General features: G+C 44.1%; 1 protein-coding gene across 12 annotated transcripts in view; it reads left to right on the top strand.

Moving 5' to 3' along the window:
- Positions 1-22,044, top strand: part of ENPP2 (ectonucleotide pyrophosphatase/phosphodiesterase 2) — a 147,687-nt gene extending 125,643 nt beyond the window's left edge. For all 12 annotated transcript variants that reach the window (XM_053244119.1, XM_053244127.1, XM_053244121.1 and 9 more), the window contains 6 exons: positions 1,016-1,152; positions 3,500-3,635; positions 5,467-5,544; positions 10,024-10,156; positions 12,782-12,938; positions 21,055-22,044. In XM_053244119.1, coding sequence (XP_053100094.1) covers positions 1,016-1,152; positions 3,500-3,635; positions 5,467-5,544; positions 10,024-10,156; positions 12,782-12,938; positions 21,055-21,225 — 812 coding nt within the window. In that variant the 3' untranslated portion in view covers positions 21,226-22,044. The remainder of the gene's footprint in view (positions 1-1,015; positions 1,153-3,499; positions 3,636-5,466; positions 5,545-10,023; positions 10,157-12,781; positions 12,939-21,054) is intronic.
- Positions 22,045-23,142: the final 1,098 nt, after the last annotated feature.

The following is a 23,142-nucleotide window of genomic DNA, read 5'->3' as shown; positions in this document are numbered from 1 at the left end:
GCCAAAGGCTTATCTAGCAAATGTAATGGGGTTCCTTCCAGAACTCTTCTCAGCTGAGTCTTCAGAGTCTGGCTTGAAGTGTTTAAGGCATCCAATAAAAGTAGATATTCATTCATTTAACGCCCTGATCTCCAAGTATTTGTGTGGGTGCCAATTGCCCCGACCTCTCATAATGTTGCTATTTTGCTTATGTAGTGCCCTGCTATGTAATATGACATTGGCATGCCTGTAGCTGCACCTCAGCTTTAAATATTGATGTTCTGGTATAGTAAAAGAATCATGGGATCAAGCTGTTAAGCTGTGATCCAGCGATAAAATAAAATAAAACCTGTGCTGTCAACTCTGAAGCATACAATTAACAGTAACTGAGGTTATCCTCTGCACTTATAGACTTGTACATTTGCTTTGGGGGAGGAGTTGTTCATTCAGTCACATCGCCTGCTTGATAGGAAGGCACAGGAATTGATCCTGGTTGCTGCTTGTCGTGGCAGCTGGGTGCAGGAACATCAGCAGGCTGCCCCTTTCCCAGGGCCAGAACAGGGTGGGCAAGAGAGAGGTGATAAATTGGGTTGTTGTTGTTTTAATTCTGCAAGTCAGGGGTCATCTGGTTTGGTTGTGAGGCTGTGTTTGCTTCTTCTTTGTTTACTATGTTATGGAATTAAAAAACATAAATGTCCTTTTCATTCTGTAAACGCTCTTTATCAAATTGTAAGCCCCTCCCCACACACATACTTCCTTTCAATATCTCAAAAAGATATGAACAAGGACTTCCCAGATCACTCTTTGCCACTATGTTACTGAGTTCCCAAAAGTACTGCAATAAAGTTTTGTTGCAGCAGAATATGGATTTCATGGATGCAGCAGACTTATTTTATTGTGTTGATTTTGTTTGTAAGCTGCCTTGGTTTGCCTTGGCAAGAAAGGTAGGGATATGAATATTTTTAAAATAAAATCATGTTTGGTTTTTAAAAGAGCTTTTATGCATGCATATAACTTTTTGTTCTCTAATTTGCAGATAAACACCTCCTTTATGGTCGCCCTGCTGTTCTTTATCGTACAAAATACAGTATCCTGCATCACAATGACTTTGAAAGTGGCTACAGTGAAACCTTCCTGATGCCTCTCTGGACATCGTATACCATTTCAAAACAGGTCATTATGCTTGTCTGAATTTATGGGGGAAAGAGAGCCATAAAATAAAAATGGGTAAGAAGCAATTTTGATAAAGTTGCATGAAAACATGTCCCAGGTCCAAATGACCAGAGACAACTTTCCTTTAAAAAAAAAAAAAAAAATCTCTCTGGAAACCAAGAACTGAAATTCCTGTTCATGAAATCACTGGTTGAGTTACTGAGCCTTTTCTCACAATCAGTGAGAAGGGCTTGAGGACGGGTGGTGGGGAAGGCTGCTCAAACTTGGCTTCCTCTTCTTCCTGGGCACCCTGATTGCCTGCCCAGACGATTGCTGGCTGCCCCTAGCAGTCAGAGGCACACTAACCCCCAGACCTTGGGGACCTGGTCCAGCCTGGTCTGGCCCTCCAAGGTTGGGGGTGGGTGGGCTCCAAATGGCCTGGGAGCCTTGGCAGCCACCCTGCGCCCACCCTGCCAAATCTCCACTTAAAAAACAACAACACTTCTTAACACGGCCGAGGGGTGGCTGCGGTGGTGGGGGGAGTGGAACAGTCCTTCTCCCTTCTACGCCCCCCCCCCCGGCAGTGGAGAGACCAGAGAGATGTTCGTCCCGGCCATTCAGGCCAGCTTGGGCTTGTGACGATCTCTAAACTGTGCAGGTGCGCCTTGCACTTTGTTAAAGATGCTGACCCAAACGGACGCAGCCAGCATCCCTCCGGTCTCTCCGCCGCCAGGGGAGGGAGGGAGAAGGGAGAAGGACTCACACACACACACACACACACACACACACACACACACACACACAGCCACCCCTTGGCTGTGGTAAGAAGGTTTTTTTTAAAAAGGTTGGTGGGGTGGGCCCCCCCCAAAGAAGGTTAGGGGCCTTGTGCGGGGGGGGCTCGCGGGGGGGGCTCATGGCTTGGGGGGTCTGGGCAGTCCAGGCACCCAAATTATCTTGGTGCGCCCTTGCCAGCAGTGTGGAGGTTTGGGGGCCGGGACACATGGTCCCTGCCCCCAGAACTCCCACAATGCACCATGCGAGTGCACAGTGGATTGTGGGGATCCCTGCCACAACAGACGGGCCCCTGTCTATGTTGCAGTGCTGGGCAAAAGCAGCCGGCACTGCACATGATTACAAACACAGGGCTAAGGGAGTGCTTGCTCCCTTAACCCTGTTTAAGCGGCAGGCTCCACAGGCGGGTTTCCTGCTGAGGTGCTGCCGGGATTGGGTGGGATCCTGGTGGTTCTTACGAGCAGACAAGTCCGGGCTTGGCTGTGTGTGGAAACAGCTGCTCTGACTGATGCTGCACTTATGGAACATATAAAGTTGTGTTAGTGCAAGAGGATCATGTAGATGCACAATGTCACAGGGATTATTGGCACTGTGTGTCGGGCAAACATTATTTGTAATATATATGAGGTGTGCCACAGGTTGCACACCTTGTTGCACAAACATGTTTGCACCAGCACTACACTAGTCTGGGATGCAAGCTCCAAACTGATCGCAATTCGCTAGATCCACAGCCTTGCATTAGTGCAACATCTTTGTGCAAGCACAGCAGTATCTGGGATGCCAGTCACTGTGATTTATGTTATTGTCAGCTGCCTAGAGTGTTTTATGGGAAAGTGGGGTAGGTTTTGGTTTACTAAAATATTTATATTCTCTCTTTCCATAAAATGGTCAAGGCTCCTAAAAGTAGAATAATTTGTTCAAGTATATTATAAGGAGCTGTAGAATAATCTACAACCAAACACAGCAGCCAATAATATACTTGAACAAATTATTCTACTTTTAGGAGCCTTGACCATTTTATGGAAAGAGAGAATTCATCTCTATTGAAGACTTTTCTTTCTCGCCAGGCTTTTGCCCTGTAGTTTACCTATTTGATTTTTTCTTTTTTGTTACTTTAGTTTTTAATTTAGAATGTAATTTTAATGCTGTCTTGCTTTCCATGTTTTTGTACACTGCCCAGAGTCTTCAGAGTGGGCGGCGCGGTATATTAAACGTTTCAAACAAACAAACAAATAAATAAATAAATAAAGTTTAGATATTATAAACTTTACTGCTGTGTAAGATGCCTTGAGGCTTTTTTTCATTTACATGTTTTATCTTATTTTTGTTTTATTTATATACTGCCCTTCATCCTAAGACCCCAGGGCAGTTAACAACAAGATAAAAACAATTCAATAAAAACATTATTTGTATCCCAACACATTCATGGCTGAACTGGGCTTCTAACCAGATGAAAGTTCAGTATTCTGTCACTTCCAAGGACGTTTCAGATCATACTGAATTCTTTAAAGTGATTTATTTGGATTTATCATTATTGTTCAGGAGTTTTCTCCCCTTCTCTTTTCATCTCTCACAGGCAGAAGTGTCTGGTATCCCAGAGCAGTTGGCCAACTGTGTAAGGCCTGACATGCGCATTTCTCCAAGTAATAGCCAGAGCTGTTTGGCCTACAGAGTGGACAGACAGATGTCTTATGGATTCCTTTTCCCTCCCCGTAAGCTTTAAGATATGGGCACAATGTCTACATATTTTGATATCTTATGGTCATATATGGCTGTATAAATACACACAGTTAGGAACCTTGGATCCAAAGAAGGAATAAGAACTTGCTGCTTTTTGCTGCAGAGATTTCCATAGCTGAAGAGGCAAGCCACTTTTTGAAAAGTGGCTTGCCTCGTCAGCCATGCGGACCTTCGCAGTAAAAAAAAGTATAGTGTCTCTCTTGGCCCTAATGTCTATCAAAGTGACATTTGGCAGTGTTAATCATATGCATATGTGCAGTGTGGGAGAAGGTGGAATAAGGTTTTGGGGTACTTCTAGAACTTTTCACTGGCATTGGATCTTGGTTTGTGGTGTGTGTGTGTGTGTGTGTGTGTGTGTGTGTGTGTGTGTGTGTTAGATATTGTGTGTGAGGTGCTCTGCAAGCAAGGAAGCAAGCAGATTTCTGCTATACTTGTACTTTCTGTCTTGGGACCATAAAGAGCTAATGTGCTGAAAGCTACTTAGTTTTGCAGCAAGGAGAAAAACAAATCTTATTTCAGTCGCTTTGCTAAATATGAATTACTTTATTTTATCATTCATGTTAGCTTTTATGGAGCTGTCCTAATTGTAGAGGTGTTTCTCTGTTTATTGGATTATATTTAACAAGTAGGGATCTGTGAAAATGTCATGGAAATGTTAACATTCCTTCTGGTGGTGAAGGGTTGTGTCAAGAGCAGAAAAAGAATTGGGTTCCAAGGACATGTGCCAGCAGGTGCATTATTACATTTCTGGACCCCATTTTCCCCTACCCACCCCTTCCTCCTTTTGGGATCCATTCAGTCTGAGCCAAAAAAGGTAATTTGGCAGGGGGAGGAATTGGGTTCCAAGGATGCATGCCCTCTGGACTCAATTCCATCCACCCCAGGTCCTTTTGATGATAAAGAAATTTGCTGCCCAAAGGGTTGTGAGTAGGGGCAAGGAACAGGGATTTGAAGACACATGTGCCACAGCATGTGTCTCCTTGGATACAAGTTCCTTCCACTTTTTGCCATAAAGGAGCAGTCCAAATTTGTTGCCAAAAGGAGTTATATCTTCTGTGATTCCACAGAACCAATGGGCAAGAGGACCCAGCGACAAATACCACATCTTGGAAGTTCTGAGGACACATAACAGGGGTGACCTCCCTGGAGTTTTCCCACCTGGAAGTTTTATGCACAGCAGTTTTACCGCGAGGTTTTTGATTTTAGCTTGCATCTCCTCCGGAATGGAGGGTGCAAGTACGCATATCGGCCAGATTTCCCCCAAAATCCCTGTGAGTTATCAGGGAGCAGTCCACACGTGCAATTCGGGTTTTCCACTGTGCCCGAGTGTAGCCAGATTGATCTCTGGAGTAAAAAAAACCTCCACTATTTTCAGCGGTTTTTTGAGACAGCTTTAAGTTTGCAGTAAAGCCTCCCGGTAAACCCACGGTAAAATCTGTTGTGCGTAAAACTTGGCGGACAAGCTATCCTCACTTTCCTTTAGCCAACACAATTGTCCCCCCCCCCCGCTGCCCCCAGTCATAGAACTAGTTGGTGTGCACTGCCCTCTGCTGCCAGGATTATTCCCCAGCAATGTAAATGAAGCATGCATATTCAGCCCTTGTTAGGGAGTGGTTGGGGGGAAGAAGATGTTAAGGGAAGGATCAACCCCTGATATCTTCTGGCAAAGTTAGGGGGTGTTTACTCTCCTTTGAAGCCCTCTGTAGCCCAGCAATACCCCTTAGTGTTCTGTCCTCATGTGGGCAGTGAGACTTGCTAATATCCTATGAGAATTCCTAGGTATGTCAATTTTCTCATTTTCAGAACTAAGTTCCTCTCTGGATGCAAAATATGATGCTTTTCTAATTACAAATGTCATTCCAATGTATCCTGCCTTCAAGAGTAAGTACCTTTTAAAAAAAAACACCTGTGGTTTGTTTTGGTGAAACTCAGCTGCTTACTCATTGATGCTTGTATTGTAAAAGGATGCTGAACAATGGTATGAGCTAAATTTAAGAAGCAAAGAGCCCCAACAGAAGTACCAGCAATGAATACACATTCATAACTCAATAGATCCCCCAAATGCCCTTTCAAATAAAACTGTCTGTCTTCACCGGATATCTGGAAACGAATAAGGAAGGAGAGAGAAAAGCTTTTGTAGCAAACGAGTTCTGCACACATAGTCTCTGCTCCCTTCTTGCCACTCATTGTGCCTCTGGCCGAGGGGGACCAGAGAACAGGACTTCTGCAATGTCCTACGTGTGTGGGTAGGTTCATACAGGAGCTAGCTGTATCGTCTCCATATTTATCCTTGCAATTGTTTGTACAAGAAATAGTTATGTATAAGAGTACATTAAACATTTTAAACAATAAACAAAAGGAGATGCATGTGCTTGCTTAGCAGCTTGCAGAGCTCTGCAAGGAACTGATCTCATACGTTTCCAGACCAGATCCTCATAAATTTTTGGAATGATTGAATCCCACCCACCCCAAGTTACTTATTTAGAATCTCTATGCTGTATTCGTTTTATACCATCTTCACCATAGGAGGAGTCTCTCATGGGTATACTTCTCACTAGGAGGCTGCAGATGGAGCACATCTGTTTTTCACTGCTCCCTCCTCCCTTGGTCCTCAAATATCACCAGTTTTCTTGGCCATGTTGACACAGGATATGGGACTTGAATATTTGCCTGGCGGTTTTGTATGATAGCACAGCATGCTGGGACTATGATTCTGTGAGACATTGGCAGGGTATATGTGCTGATATACACAGGTAATGAGTGGGTGTTTCTCTGTTGTCCTGTGCTGGGTTCATGGGTGTGGGTTGGGCTCCAGCAACATCAGGGGCGTAACAAGGCTGGAGTGGGCCCAGAGACACAATTTTAAAACGGGCCCCTCGCTGATACAAACAGACACACTTCACAATATATAGTCGTGTGACTTGCCTCTGGGGGCCCCCTCGAGGCGTGGGGGCCCCCAGGCAGCCGCCTCCCCTTGCCTAATAGTAGTTACGCCCCTGAGCAACATGTTTTATATAATGGACAAATGTTGGGGCTGCAGCTCATTGATGGAGCACTTGCTGTGATGCAGAAGAGCCTAGATTCAGTCCCTGGCATTTGCAGGCAGGGTTGGGGGGAAGCCGTCTCTGAAAAGAGCCCTGAAGCTTTTGTCAATCCATGTAGACAGTACTGAGCTAGATGACCCAGCAGTATGAATCAATGAAGATATAAGGCAGCTTCATACGGTCATTCAACAAAGGGAGACTAGAAGTGTGAGCACTGGAAGATATTCCCGTCAGGGGATGGAGCCGCTCTGGGAAGAGCAGAAGGTTCCAAGTTCCCTCCCGGGCTTCTCCAAGATTTTGGAAGCCAGTTACCCATCCACATCACTCCCCCAGCCAAATATAATAAAATAAAATCCTAACCTGGTACAAACCAGAAATCAGTAATAGAAGCATTCAAACTAACAAAAATGAAATAAAGCAGCAGACGACAGGCTAGTCATAAAATGCCTTGCTTGTCTGGGGAGGACAATCCACAAATGGGGGGCCAGCACTGAAACGCCCTTTCCTCAGTGGCCATCTGTGACTCCTCCGCAAAGCAGAGGCACCCAGAGAAGAACCTCTTTTGCAGATTTTCAAGCAGGTTCATAGGGAAGAAGTTGTTTGAGTCCCGGCATTTCTCCCCCACTTTTTACATTTAAACACTGTACATACACTTGGTCTAGTGAGAGTCCCTTTCCCTCCCTTTAAAAATAACTAATTTAGAGCAAATGGCATGATCCACCTTGCTCGATGGTTGCATTTTCAATCTCGGGAACCGCAAGTGGGTGCAAATGTTTGTTTGTATGCCACACGCATCAGGAGGACTAAAAAAAAGAAACCCTTCCTGTTCAAAAGAACAATGCAATCCCTGTTCTTTAGCCCTCCTCATGAGTGCCTACTGCAGTGCCAGCCTCAGAATGGCACTGTGTATTTCCTTTGTTATGGCCTGGCTTGAGGGATGAAAATAAGAATGCAAAATGTGGTGGCTTGAAGAATAAGCTAGGCTATTTCCAGGTTTGGGATGGTTGCCACCTAGACAATGATGGTTTTAATCCCTTAACATAGGAACATAGGAAGCTGCCATATACCGAGTCAGACCATTGGTCTATCTAGCTCCGTATTGTCTTCACAGACAGGCAGCGGCGTCTTCAAGGTTGCAGGCAGGAATCTCTCTCAGCCCTAGCTCTACTTTCTAAATGTTAGGTACTGTTGGTGTTATTTTAGTGTTTGAATGATTTTAATTGTTTAAGTGATTTTTGTTTAAAAAATCAAATTGTTTAAAATGATTTTAATTGCCCAGAGATGCAAGTTTTGGGTGGTATAGAAAATCAGTTAGTTAGTTAGTTAGTTAGTTAAATTATATCAATGCAGTATTAGATGCACACACAGGGATTAGCACCCAGAGGAACCTTGCTTTTTGGTCAACAAATGATAGGCACTCATTTTGATTCATTTTAAACAAAAATCACTTAAACAATTACAATCATTTAAACACTAAAATCACACCAACAGTACCACTAAAACAGATACACCAACATAGAAGCCTCTTGTAGTGGCATTTAGAAAGTAGAGCTAGAAGGTAGCTGTTGGCGGATCCTAACAGCAGCCACATAAAATTTGGCAACGTTGTGTGATAAAAGGTTTCTTATCTGCAAGGAGGAGTGTGGCATAAAATTCGGCTGTTCGGCCAGGAAAGTGTCATAGCAGGGGAGAAATAAAACTACGCCAACTATCATTATAAAAAGAGAAAAACAGCAGTACGTGGTGGCCAGGTCCAACCTCACCTGAGCCACAAGGGCAAATCTGACTGGCCAAAGGAATTTTCAAAAACCTTCCAGATAAAACTGCTGATGGTAATTATTATTTTTTACATTCATATCTCGCTCTTCCTCCCAGGACCCCAGAGCAGTGTACTACATACTTGAGTTTCTCTTTCACAACAACCCTGTGAAGTAGGTTGGGCTGAGAGAGAAGTGACTGGCGCAGAGTCACCCAGCTAGTTTCATGGCTGAATGGGGACTTGAACTCGGGTCTCCCCGGTCCTAGTCCAGCCCTCTAACCACTACACCACGCTGGCTCTCATAAGACATCATATCTTGCTCTGAGAAACGCCTTGAGATGGCTTGGCAGAGAAAGTGATAGCAGGGAGCTAACAGGTTCCTTCCTGGTTAAAGTCACCAAGGCACCCTCTTATAGTCTCCGAAATGGAGTTTAAATCATTCTGGTATTTTCTTCAGAGGCTTATCCTCAAGATTGAATCAAAGGCTGCTTTAAAATCTACAAAGGCCACATACAAAGAAGACTTAGGTTTGTTGCTATATTTCTCAGCCAGATGGTATAATACCAGGGCATGATCCATGGTTCATGCCCATGGTACATGCCCATTCTAAAACCAGCCTGTTCGTCACCCAAAATACCTTCATTCTCAATCCCATCTGGCAACTTCCAATCTAAATGCCTCAAGTAAAGCTTACTTAATTGGGCGATAATTGGCAAGATCATGTCTAAACCTTTTTTAAAATATGGGCCCTATTATGGCTATGCCCCAATCTTCAGATATGTACCCAGTTCGATCAATACATGTAAGGAGAGCTGCCAGCTCAGGAACCCACCAATCCGCATTAAACTTAATCATTTCAGGAGAGATGCAATCACAGCCCGAGGCCTTGCTGACTTTTAAAGAATCAATAAGCTTCTTGACTTCAGCTCCTGAAACAGGTGGCCATTCAGGAAATGGGTCACTTTTTAAATCTAATGGAACATAGGAAGCTGCCACATACTGAGTCAGACCTTTTGGTCTATCTAGCTCAGTATTGTCTACACAGACTGGCAGCTGCTTCTCCAAGGTTGCAGGCAGGAATCTCTTTCAGCCGTATCTTGGAGATACTGCCAGGGAGGGAACTTGGAGCCTAGATGCTCTTCCCAGAGCTGCTCCATCTCCTAAGAGGAACATCTTATACAGTGCTCACACTTCTATTCCCCTTTCATATGCAACCAGGGCAGACCCTGCTTAGCTAAGGGGACAAGTCATGCTCGCTACCCCAAGACCAGCTCTCCCTCCAAATTAAGGGTTCATAGAAGATGTTTGAATAATTGTAATCACTCACATATGAGTGAGAAAATAAAGGGGATACAGTTGAAGATACTACTGGGATGGGAGTTAAACCTGCTCCACGCTCCTGATGACCCCAGTCAGTAAGAATCAAGGCTGCTCTGATCTGCATATCTCCATTCTGCATTCTGTTTCTTGGTCATGCTAGAAAGTGACAGAATGTTGAGAAGTGGCTGTTATAACACTTTTTTGTTCATTTAAAGTTTACCTTGTGCCTTTGTACAGGGTTATGGAACTACTTTCAACGGGTTTTGGTGAAGAGATACGCCATCGAACGGAATGGAGTCAATGTTATAAGTGGACCAATCTTTGATTATGACTTTGATGGCCTGCATGACACACCAGACAAAATAAAACTGTAAGCTTCTTCTGTTTAGACTTGTGGCTTTTTCTAATTTATTGGCAGTTCAGCACTTCTGGTAGATTCTGACTTTATCTAGTATTTTGAGACAAGATATAAACATGTTTGGGATGGCAACTTTGTGAAGATTATAGGGGTGTGCAATTCGGGAATTCGGTGATTCGGTTCGGGACCCGAACCGAATCACCCCTGTTCTGTTTTGTGCCCGAATATGGGCCACCCGAATCACCCTTGATTCGGTTCGGATTCGGATTTAATCCGAATACGAATCGATTCGGGGGGTAAAAAAGGGGCCCAGGGGCAAAATTTTGGGGTGGGGTGGTAGTGCCCAATGGGTGGAGTCTACCACCCCAATTTCAGGGGAATTGGGCAAAGGGCTGATTTTGGGGGAATTTTTGAAATTTTAGTGTCTTTGGGGCAGTTCGGGGGCATAGCATGGGATCTGGGCAAAAAGAGTGGGGTGGCGTGGTAGTGCCTAATGGGTGCAGGCTACCACCCCAATTTCAGGGGGATTGGGCAAAGGGCTGGTTTTTGGGGAATTTCTGAAGTTTTCATGTCTTTGGGGCAGATTGGGGCAGAAAGTGGGGACTGGGGCAGAATAGTGGGGTGGGGTGTTAGTGCCTAATGGGTGGAGGCTACCACCCCAATTTCAGGGGGATTGGGCAGAGGCCTGATTTTTTTGGGAATATTTGAAGTTTTGGTGTCTTTGGGGCAGATTGGGGGCAGAAAGTGGATCTGCCCCAAAGGAGTGGGGTGGGCTGGTAGATAGTGCCTAATGGGTGGATTTCAGAGTGATTGGGCAGAGGGGTGAATTTGGGCAGAATGGGTGAATTCTGAGGTTTGTCTTCATAAGGTGAAGTGTGCTAAAATGATTACTTCCTCATATTCATAGTAAGTGTGAAAAAGTGAAAGTGGGGTCATGAGAGTTGTCTAATTGAAAAAAATCTCATTTGCTATGACAATGAGAATTCACACCTCAGAAGTTTTTTCTGAGGTGTGAATTCTCATTCTATCATAGCAAATGAGATTTTTTTCAATTAGACAACTCTCATGACCCCACTTTCACTTTTTCACACTCTCAATTACTATGAATATGAGGAAGTAATCAATTTAGCACACTTCACCTTATGAAGACCAACCTCAGAATTCCCCAAAAATCAGCCCTTTGCCCAATCCCCCTGAAATTGGGGTGGTAGCCTGCACCCATTAGGCACTACCACCCCACCCCACTATTTTTGCCCAGATCCCATGCTATGCCCCCGAACTGCCCCAAAGTCACTAAAACTTCAAAAAATCCCCCCAAATCAACCATGAACCGAATCACCCGAATTTTTCGTGCCTGAAATTCGGGTGATTCGGCTCGGGCCCAAAAAATATCGGGGGACATCAGGGGTTATTCGGTTCGGCCCCAAATCACCCGAAATTGCTCGTTTCGGGCACAGATCGTTCTGTGCCCGAAATTTTTTGCACATGCCTAGAAGATTACCTAGTTCTTGCCTAGCTTTGTCAGGATGATCACAGTAAAAATTAGTGTCTCAAACTTTGGTCTGGTGAGTCCCTCTAATTTGAGAAGAAATTCTTGAGCTTCCACAGTAATAAAAGGCAAAGTTATATGTGCCCAAAGTAATAATTTTTAATGGTTTTTAACGATTTTAACATTGTGTTAAATTGTAAATTGTTTTAATGTTCTAATTCTGTTTTAATTTCTACTGTTTTTATTGTAAACTGTCCAGAGACATTAGTTTTGGGAGGTATACAAATATGTTAGATAGGTAAAGTCAAAGTTGTTGCCGTCGAGTCGGTGTCGACTCCTGGAGCCATGTGGTTTTCTTTGGTATAATACAGGAAAGCTGTACCGTTGCCATCTCCCACCCAGTATGAAATGATCCCTGCCAGCATCTTCCTACATCGCTGCTGCCCAATATAGATGATTTCCATAGTCTGGGAAACATACCAGTGGGGATTCGAACCGGCAGCCTCTTGCTTGCTAGGCAAGTTCCTTCCCTGCTGCACCATTAGGTGGCTAGATAGACAGAAAGACAGACAGACAGACAAACAAATTTTAATCCACAATAGCTCTACAGTCCCCTTTAGCCTAACTAGATAGGCCAGAAATAGCATTGTGTCAGTATCACAACTGTCTTTCTGGTCTTGAGCTGACGTCATTTCAGAACTTGTTTGATAGGCTCTCAATTCTCAAGGTATCCCACTGGCAGCAGTACAATAGGAGATATGCTCTGAACTGAACAAGGAGACTCCTATCCTTTAAAAAAAAAAAAAAAAGGTAGCAAAACTGGTGGTGATTCTTTGTTTGAGATCTTTCCCCACATGTTTCCCTAAGAGCCAAACCATATGGTGCATTAAGCTCTTCATTAAAAGACTGGCTTAACACGAGAAGTAAGCCAGAAGCATTTATTTCACTAAAAAGAAAAAAAGCAGTACCGATGTGGGTTGGGTCTACAGGGAGAAGGATTAACACTTTCCCTCTGTACCAGCTTCTTGCCAAAGATCATATCCACCCACAAGAAGAAGCTATCTGTTGCAAATAGGGGGAAATAGCAGCTTAGCGGATGCTATGCGCCGGCCTTAAGTCATTGTTATGTAATCCCTCTTTTCATCTAGGTATGTGGAAGGAAGTTCAATCCCAGTTCCAACCCACTATTACAGTATCATAACAAGCTGTCTAGACTTCACCCAGCCTGCTGACAAATGTGATGGTCCATTATCTGTTGTGTCCTTTATATTCCCTCACCGGCCTGACAATGACGAGAGCTGCAATGTAAGTTGGAATGACTTCCTCTCCTGATGGTTCTTGTGAAAGCGACAGAAGGGAACAAAAAATGCAGCAATGTGTTCAAACTTGTCTGTAGTGTTCAGGTTTTGTTCACCCAATGGAGATCAAGATACAGTTCCTCATGTAAGGAGGTCTGAAGCAAGGTCTCCTCCCCTTTTCCTATATCATTCATGCCAGGCCTGCATGTTCTGTGACCCATTAAGCCAAACACATTCCATCCACCACTCACAGTGGCCTACCAGCTACCTGACAGTGCCATTTTTTGCAGCAAAACCAGGTGGGTTTTTCCAAGTTGCTGGTGGGCTTGATCAGTCACAAGATATGCAGGGTTGAGGTATGTAAGGGATGTAACTTGTGATGATTAAGCATTCACTCCCACCAAAATATATGCTGCAGGGAAAGATGGTAGAATTGTGTCTTGTATGGGCTCTGGCATAGCATATAATGCCTTGGACCTAACTTTGATAGAAAACTACCAGCCTTTTTTGTTCCTGGGGGAGAGAGCCCATGTGGTGCAGTCATAGAGCATATTCTTGGTATTTGGAATATCCCAGGATCCGTCCTTGGCATTTCTCAGGAAAAAGGGCTGGGAAAATCCCTGACTGACTTGGGATAAAGTAGCAGTTGATGGGTATGTGTGTATTTCCTTGCGATTCCAGAGATTAGAGAGTTAAGAAGTCCAGTAATTGAGAACTGGATGCCAGCAACTCTGTGGAAAGTAGTCATAAGCATAGTCTGTATTTAACATGCTCATATTTACATATTGATTTAGAGTGGTAAACTTTGTTATGAATATTTATTTTTTTACATGATTTTTAACATTCAATGTGGTGTAGAGAGCCAGCGTGGTATAGTGGTTAGAGTGCTGGACTAGGACCAGGGAGACCTGAGTTCAAATCCCCATTCAGCCATGATACTAGCTGGGTGACTCTGGGCCAGTCACTTCTCTCTCAGCCTAACCTACTTCACAGGGTTGTTGTGAAAGAGAAACTTAAGTATGTAGTACACTGCTCTGGGCTCCTTGGAGGAAGAGCGGGATATAAATGTAATAATAATAACAACAACATTCTTAACATGGTTTACAAAACATAGTTCATGGTCATGACAAATCAGGCTTTATTGAGCTAGACTTCAGTGAAGGGCATGGCACTGTGATCTTTTTTCTTTCTTTCTATTCAATGTATTGTTCAATTTTTCTACCGCCTTTCATGATGCATCTCAAGGTAGTTTACAAAAGTTAAAATACAATAAAATTCCATAAAAGTTACATATAAAACCTTAAAATCAATCAAACATTAAAACCATAAAACACCAAGAAACAATTAGAAACAAACTCAAGAGAGCTGAGAAACCTGGAGCCTCTAGGAAGTAAAAGCTTGAGTAATTTTTTTTTTAAAGTCTTTAGTCATTTTTAAAAAGCAGCCACAATTGTCACAGAGCGAACGTACTGGGAGAGCATTCCAGAGTTTGGGGGCAACAACAGAGAAGGCCCTGTCCCGTGTGCATGGCAATCTAGCCTCTCTCAACATCAGCACATGGAGCAAAGGCCCCCCTGACAATCTTGTTGGGCGGGCAGAAACCCTTAGAAGCAGGCAGTCCTTCTGGTATCCAGGGCCCAAACTGTTAAGAGCTTTAAAGGTAAAAACCAGCACTTTGAATTGGATCTGGAAACAAATTGGCAGCCAGTGCAACTCTTTCAAAATAGGTGTAATGTGACCCGAGTGAGCAGTTCCAGAGAGAACCCTGGCAGCTGCATTCTGCACCAACTGAAGCTTCCGAATATTTTTCAAGGGCAGCCCCACGTAGAGCGTATTGCAGTAATCCAGCTGCGACGTGACTAAGGCATGGGTAACTGTGGCCAGATCTGCCTTCTCAAGAAAGGGCCGCAGCTGGCACACTAGCCAAAGCAGTGCAAAGGAACCCCTTTTCCTTTTCTTCAGTTTGCAGTCTCTGGCAACTTGGCTGCTATGAATAGCAGCCATGTTTCTTCCTTAGAGGAGAACTTAGTAGGCCCTGTATGCCAGCCACCATGCTGCTGCTTCTCCTCCAGCTCATTCCATCGTACTTCCTGCCTCTTGAAAAGGACTATCTAGCCTCACACACGACTCTTCCACACTTCTGCTCTTTTCCTCTGCCCTCCACCTGTTGAGAAAGCAGACAGCAGGACAGGAGAAGGAGAAGCAGTGGTGGTCACCAACACATAATGAAAGATTGGGTGGGTGGTGGTGGCTGGCAGCTTCTTATGATCCTACCTATCAGCTTCCACTGTTGACTAGGGATGTGCAAAAAATTTCGGGCACAGAACAATCTGTGCCCGAAATGAACAATTTCGGGTGATTCGGGGCCGAACTGAATCACCCCCGATGTCCCCCGATATTTTTCGGGCCCGAGCCGAATCACCCGAATTTCGGGCATGAAAAATTCGGGTGATTCGGTTCACGGTTGATTTTTGGTGAATTTTTAAAGTTTTAGTGACTTTGGGGCGGTTCGAGGGCATAGAATGGGATCTGGGCAAAAGGAGTGGGGTGGGGTGGTAGTGCCTAATGGGTGCAGGCTACCACCCCAATTTCAGGGGGATTGGGCCAAGGGCTGATTTTTGGTAAATTTCTGAAAATTTCATGTCTTTGGGGCATATTGGGGCATATTGGGGCAGAAAGTGGGGCCTGGGGCAGAATAGTGGGGTGGGGTGGTAGTGCCTAATGGGTGGAGGCTACCACCCCAATTTCAGGGGGTTTGGACAAAGGGCTGATTTTTTGAGAATTTTTGAAGTTTTAGTGACTTTGGGGCAGTTTGGGGGCAGAAAGTGGATCTGCCCCAAAATAGTGGGGTGGGGTGGTAGTGCCTAATGGGTGGAGGCTACCACCCCCATTTCAGGGGGATTGGGCAGAGGGCTGATATTTTGAGAATTTTTGAAGTTTGGGTGTCTTTGGGGCAGATTGGGGGCAGAAAGTGGATCTGCCCCAAAGGAGTGGGGTGGGCTGGTAGATAGTGCCTAATGGCTGGAGGCTACCACCCATCCCCAATTTAAGAGTGATTGGGCAGAGGGGGGAATTTTGGTGAATTTATTTTTATGAGGTTTGTCTTCATAAGGTGAAGTGTGCTAAACTGATTACTTCCTCATATTATTCATAGTAAAGGAAAGTGTGAAAAAGTGAAAGTGGGGTCATGAGAGTTGTTTAATTGAAAAATATCTCATTTGCTATGATAGAATGAGAATTCACACCTCAGAAGTTTTTTCTGAGGTGTGAATTCTCATTCTATCATAGCAAATGAGATATTTTTCAATTAAACAACTCTCATGACCCCACTTTCACTTTTTCACACTTTCCTTTACTATGAATAATATGAGGAAGTAATCAGTTTAGCACACTTCACCTTATGAAGACAAACCTCATAAAAATAAATTCACCAAAATTCCCCCCTCTGCCCAATCACTCTTAAATTGGGGATGGGTGGTAGCCTCCAGCCATTAGGCACTATCTACCAGCCCACCCCACTCCTTTGGGGCAGATCCACTTTCTGCCCCCAATCTGCCCCAAAGACACCCAAACTTCAAAAATTCTCAAAATATCAGCCCTCTGCCCAATCCCCCTGAAATGGGGGTGGTAGCCTCCACCCATTAGGCACTACCACCCCACCCCACTATTTTGGGGCAGATCCACTTTCTGCCCCCAAACTGCCCCAAAGTCACTAAAACTTCAAAAATTCTCAAAAAATCAGCCCTTTGTCCAAACCCCCTGAAATTGGGGTGGTAGCCTCCACCCATTAGGCACTACCACCCCACCCCACTATTCTGCCCCAGGCCCCACTTTCTGCCCCAATATGCCCCAATATGCCCCAAAGACATGAAATTTTCAGAAATTTACCAAAAATCAGCCCTTGGCCCAATCCCCCTGAAATTGGGGTGGTAGCCTGCACCCATTAGGCACTACCACCCCACCCCACCCCTTTTGCCCAGATCCCATGCTATGCCCCCGAACTGCCCCAAAGTCACTAAAACTTTAAAAATTCACCAAAAATCAGGATTTTGCCCAATCCCCCTGAAATTGGGGTGGTAGACTCTACCCATTGGGCACTACCACCCCACCCCAAAATTTTGCCCCTGGGCCCCTTTTTACCCCCCCCGAATCGATTCAGATTCGGATTCGGATTAAATCCGAATCCGAACCGAATCAAGGGTGATTCGGGTGACCCAGATTCGGGCACAAAACAGAACAGGGGTGATTCGGTTCGGGTCTGAGCCGAATCACCCGAAATCCCGAATTGCACACCCCTACTGTTGACGACTATCAGTCTGGTTGCTAAGAGGTAATCTATTTTTTAAAGATTGTAATTCCACCATGTAGCTCCACAGAGCTTTCAGGGCAGTATGAAATAATGGGACAGCTGCAGGGAGCATAGTGATCAGGACCACAGCAAGTAGGAAAGGGAAAGTTAACTCTTTGCCCTTGCACCATTTTCCTCCAAAAAACCACCTCCTCTCCAAAGTGACCATTTGCCCTCAAGGTCACAGCCACTATGGGGGCAAATTGACACTTCAAGGGGCAATGTCAGTTCAGTTCAGTTTATGGGTCACTGACCAGAGAAATATATAGGAACATAGGAAGCTGCCATATATTGAGTCAGTCCATAGGTCCATCTAGCTCAGTATTGTCTGCACAGACTGGCAGCGGCTTCTCCAAGGTTGCAGGCAAGAATCTCTCTCAGCCCTATCTTGGAGAAGCCAAGGAGGGAACTGGAAACCTTCTGCTTTTCCCAGAGCAGCTCCATCCTCTGAGGGGAATATCTTACAGTGCTCACACATCAAGTCTCCCACTCATATGCAACCAGGGCAGACTCTGCTTAGCTAAGGCTTTTGCCTTTTAATTTTTTAAAAATTATTTCTATTGTCATTGTTATCGTTCAGCGCCTAGAGTCTTTGGAGGATGCGGTATACAAGAAATGTTAAATAAATAAATAAACAAACAAACAAATAAAAAAAACATGAATGATAACAATCTGGTGGGTTAAGATTTATTTTGAGCCAAAATTTAAGTATTAAAAGCCAGATTTTAGACTCAACATTTATCAGACCTGCCTCCACTCTCAGAGGTGCCTCGTGGTACTTAAAATAGCTTTCTAAGAAATTTAGATTGGACAGCTTCTGCGGCTTTGATGTTAGGATAAAGGCCGAGCTGTGCTCCATAGAGCAAATGAGCTAACACCTTGGACTCAAAAAGTCTGCCTCTAGAGTAGAAAAACACCAATATTGCTGATGATGACCTTTGAGCATTTTGAATGGCATATTCTTGTTGGATTGGACGACTAACAGTGGAATGAAATACAATACCAAAGCACTTATAACTGACCTGCTCAAACTTATGCCCATCAAAAGACCAACATAAGAGTTTGGGGTGCTTAGCAAACCTCACGATCTGCGTTTTAGAGTAATTAATCTGCAGAGCATGATCTTTACATCAGGAAGTGGGGTAATTAAGCGCTCTTCTCAGGCCAATAGGAGTCTGCGATAGTGTAACAGCGTCATCTGCATACAAAAACACTGCTACAGGTTTGGAAAGGAAAGGTTCTGCCATCGAGTCGGTGACAACTCCTGGCGCCCGGGAGCCCTGTGGTTTCCTTGGTAGAATACAGGAGGAATTTACCATTGCCATCTCCTGCGCAGTATGAGATTATGCCTTTCAGGATATTGCTGCTGCCTGATACAGAAGTTTCCCATATTCTGCAAAACACACCAGCGGGGATTTGAACCAACAACAAAACTGCTGTCTAGACAGTTTTAGAGGCTAATATTGGGGAATGAAAGCCTGAAAGAGCAGAGGTGCAACCAAATAGTTGATATAAAAATTAAATAATTGTGGAGCCAGAATTTTTGGTGGGGAATGGCAAGAAATAAAGAGTTAATCTCCCTGTGCACCATGTGTGCCATGGACCTGACTAGTGTCACGGTCCTCCCCACAGCTGTCGTCTGAGGAAAAGATGCTTTTGGTTGGAAGCACGCCCCTTCAGCATGTGTTCTGATGAATGCCTAGTTTGACCCTGAGCAAGGATATGAGTGCCTGGTGTGTGCCCATGCCAACAGCAGTTTTGGGGGAGCAATTTGCACTTGGGAATTAGAATGAGGGTGATGTGTTACATTCCCTACCCTGCACCACAGACCTGATCTAAAGCCTCTCTCTGCCTTGAACCTGCTTTTTTTGTCACAGCGGGGGAGATTTGAGGAACTCCCATTACTAACTGCCACAACATGTCTATTATGGCCTTTCTTCTCTGGTTTAGCCACATCTGGGCTACAAATCTATAACCATCCAAGTAATGGAAATTGATCTTCTGGTTTCTAAAGCATATTCTTGAATTTATAATTGCTCTGTATTTGAAGATGGTTTCAAATGTCACAGTGCCACCTGGTGGTGACATCCAATCTCTCTGCATAGCAGTTTTATCTGCGGGGGGAGCCAATCCTCTTCAGTCTGGCCAGGAGGCAAAGCCAATCATTACTACTCTCTTGTTAGCGGTAGTAAGGTTGGTTTCACTTCATGGCCATAAGGAGCCACCATGTGGTATTGGGCTGTCTGATACTACATTTAGAGAGTGTGAAATATGGTTTTTGGTTTGGAAAGATTCTTTAATAGCAGAGAAACCGAAGATATTCATTTCTCCGTAGTAAAATCTCTTACATTAAATATTTCCATAATATGTTGATCTTGAAAATCTGGAATGAATGCGGAACGGTGAATTTCCTGCTCGTGTAAGCTGCCAAGCTGAACCTCTTGTTTAAATATAAAAAGTCAGAGGAGAAATAGAGAGTGATTTTTAAAGAAGGGGGGTGGGAATTGCCATTTGTGCTATTTTTGTTTGGTGCTGGCCTGTAGAAATAAAAAGGAAATTTCTGGGCAACTGAGTTATTAAAAACTGCAGAAGTACTGGGTTGTGACACAAATGCATTAAATTCATGACAACAGAGAGATGGAAATATGAATCTACTTCATATGGAGTTGGGCCACAGCCTCAGACGTATCAAAGCCCTTTACTGAGATCACTTCTACATAGGCATTGAATCCGGGACCTCCTGTTATACTTCCAAAGCATGCACTTCCCTCTCCTAAGTCTTGAAGGTCCCCTAAAATTATTGTTCTAAGCTGGGGGAGTGGGGAGCACACATTAGGGATGTGCACGGATCCGGTGTCCTATATCGGCTTCCGAACCGGTTCAAATGGCGTGGGGTTCCTCCGGTTCAAAGGGGGTGGGTTCTGCTTTAAGGGTGGGGGAGAGCGCACTTACCCCTCCCTCTGCTTTCCACCCTGCTGGCGCTCCATGTTTTTAAAGTCCACCGGGGCAGCAGCGTACCTCCCTGCCATCCCATTGCCCCCTTTACTGGAAGTAAGCAGAAGTATCCAACATGCCTGCGCATGCTGGATGCGTGCAAGAGCACATTGCGGGCACGGGCACGTCTGACACGTCCGCCTGCTTCGGGCAAAGGGGGCAACGGGGTGGCCGGGGGTATGCTGCCGCCCCAATGGACTTTTAAAACATGGAGCGCCGGTAGGGGGAAAGCAGAGGGAGGGGAAGTGCACCCTCCCCCACTCTTAAATCAGAAAAAAACAAACCCTGCCTTCAAGCCTCCTCTGCCTGGTTACATGCACATCCATAGCACACATCCTTGAGTCTAGGAGACATTGAGCAAACCCAGGAGCAAGGGGTCAAAGGACTGAAAACTACCCTTCCTGCAGGTGGTTCTCATCAAATTATAACGGTTCAAAAGCCCTATTCAGACACTGAGCTACACCTGAGTTCAGGGGCCGGTCTGTATACATGTACACATGCTTGTTTGAATGACTGTTCATTCTAAAAAGGGAACCTAGGTACAGGTCCCTCAAAGTTTGGCACTATACTACTGTTTGTATGTTCAGCATAACCCGTGAAGAACTGTACATGTTTACAGATCTGTACATGTGTACACTGTGCAGAGATTACATGTGCATTGAACATAAGAAGTGAATAGAGTTGTAGTTCCAATAAATTCTGCACTTATCAAAGATGAAACACACACAAACACACCTTAAAAGAGAAAACGTTCCTAAGTCAAGATGCCTTTCAATTTCAGTACTTGGACGACGAATCTCGATGGGTTGAAGAACTCTTGAAAATGCACACAGCCCGAGTCCGTGACATTGAGCAGCTCACCAGCTTAGACTTCTTCCGGAAGACCAGCCGAAGCTACACAGAAATTCTCTCTCTCAAGACATACCTGCATACGTTTGAAAGTGAAATTTAACTTCCTCTTAAACTCAGCCCATCCTCTCATGAAGTGGTGTATATTTTTATATTTATATTTATTAATTTGAAACAGGACATTAAAATTATTAGTGTGTTTAATCTTGCATCAGATCTTAAATATATTAAGTTTTGTGTCAGTTGTTTTTGATTTTTATTTTATTTTATTTTTTAATTTAGGCTGCGTGTTCTGGTTTTCCTAAAAAGAAGAGCTCTTGCAGTGCTGCTCGAGTCTTTTGGTCAATGCTTTCTTTAAATGGTGCTGCAGAATTGATGATGATATTTGCCTTGAGGAAACGTTTAATTTCCCTAGCACTCCCTTGCCTCGTTTTTAGTCCTGTACTGTGTATCAAACATGTAAAATGACAATTACTATTAACTATGTGATAGACATATTTAAGCTCCATAGATAATAGAAACGTAAATATAATAAAACCACACATTCAGTTTTTTACTTTGTGTTCCTTTCTCGGACAATATCTGAGTAGACGTCAAAAACGTTTTCTGGTTCCTTTTATGTTGTGCAACCAAAGCACAACTTTCTACATGGATCTTGAAATGATCCTCTAACTCAGGGATAGGCAACCTTGGCTCTCCAGGTGTTGTTGGACTACAACACCCATCACCCCCCAGCTACAGTTTAGTGCAGCTGGGATGGTGGGAGTTGTAGTTCAACAACACCTGGAGAGCCAAGGTTGCCTACCCTTGCCCTAACTTAATTTTATGTAATTTTTATTTGCTTTTACTGTATTTGTATATCGCTTTTCAACAATAATGGTCCTTGAAGTGCTTCACAATAATAAAATCAAAATGACAGATCCAGGTGCTGTTGTTGGTATGCCAATGAGCCAGTTTGGACATCATGCAGAATCGCTGTTAAATGTTGGTCTTGCATGTCACTCCTAACCCCGGGAGCACATGCTCCTTGCATCTGTGCTCATGCATGAAACAGAAGAATTCTACTTTTGAGTGAGACTGGAAGCAAACCAAAATCATTCATGACATCCAGACTGATTGATCTTGGTTTATTCTAACCGAAGTGCTTGAAATAAACAGAAATATGAACCCAAGGTCTGAAGTGGGTTTCACCTCTTGGTTTATTTCAAGCACTTCAGTTAGAATGAATCAAGAACTGCTGGTTCGGATGTCATGTCCTGTTTAACCTCTGAAATAGAATTCATTCATCTCGCATGCAAGCAGGGAGCATGCACTTCCAAGGCTCAGAACCAGGATTTCTCCAGAACCAAGATTTATTTAACTGTGTTTCCCTGTGACATCTGAACTGACCCGATAATACTGTGACTCCTGGTTCTGCTCCCCTTAAATTGTGATGGGGTGGCACTGAGGTGATGATGTTTATCAGGTCTAGTTCTTATATGAATGGTAAAATGGTGTCTGGGCTGTTTTGCTTCAGGCAGAGGACTGCATTGAATGGTCCTCCCATGCAAGAAACATTATTGACATGTAAAACACCAGCATAGCAAGGAGAAAGCCAGAATAGAACCCTAGCCCTATTCAGACATTATGTTTTATGTGTGTACAGATGTCTGTACACATGTACCTGACATGTGTTTGTGTGAATAGCTGTATGCACATTCATTGAATGCACTGTATGCACTGAACCTGAGTACAGGCCCCCTCAGATGCAGGGTACAGATGAGAAATGAACTGTTGTGCATGCATTGAACATAATGCCTGAAAAAGGTTACATGCGTGCAGATCCGTATGTTCATACACTGCATGCATATTATTATTTATTATTTATTTGATTGTACATGTGCTGAATGCTAATGTGACTAGGGCTTCTGTAACTCTACTTTTTGCTTCGAGGAGGGGATTTTTTGTATGGAGGAGCATTTAGTCATAGGTTAAGTGGTATAGCCTAAACACAGCATTATTTACCATGTCTGTGAGAACA

Source organism: Hemicordylus capensis, chromosome 4 (assembly GCF_027244095.1).
Source record: "Hemicordylus capensis ecotype Gifberg chromosome 4, rHemCap1.1.pri, whole genome shotgun sequence".
In the NCBI taxonomy this organism is placed as follows: Eukaryota; Metazoa; Chordata; class Lepidosauria; order Squamata; family Cordylidae; genus Hemicordylus; species Hemicordylus capensis.
The sequence above is the reverse complement of the archived record's forward strand: the minus strand, read 5'-3'. Positions and strand labels throughout refer to the sequence as shown.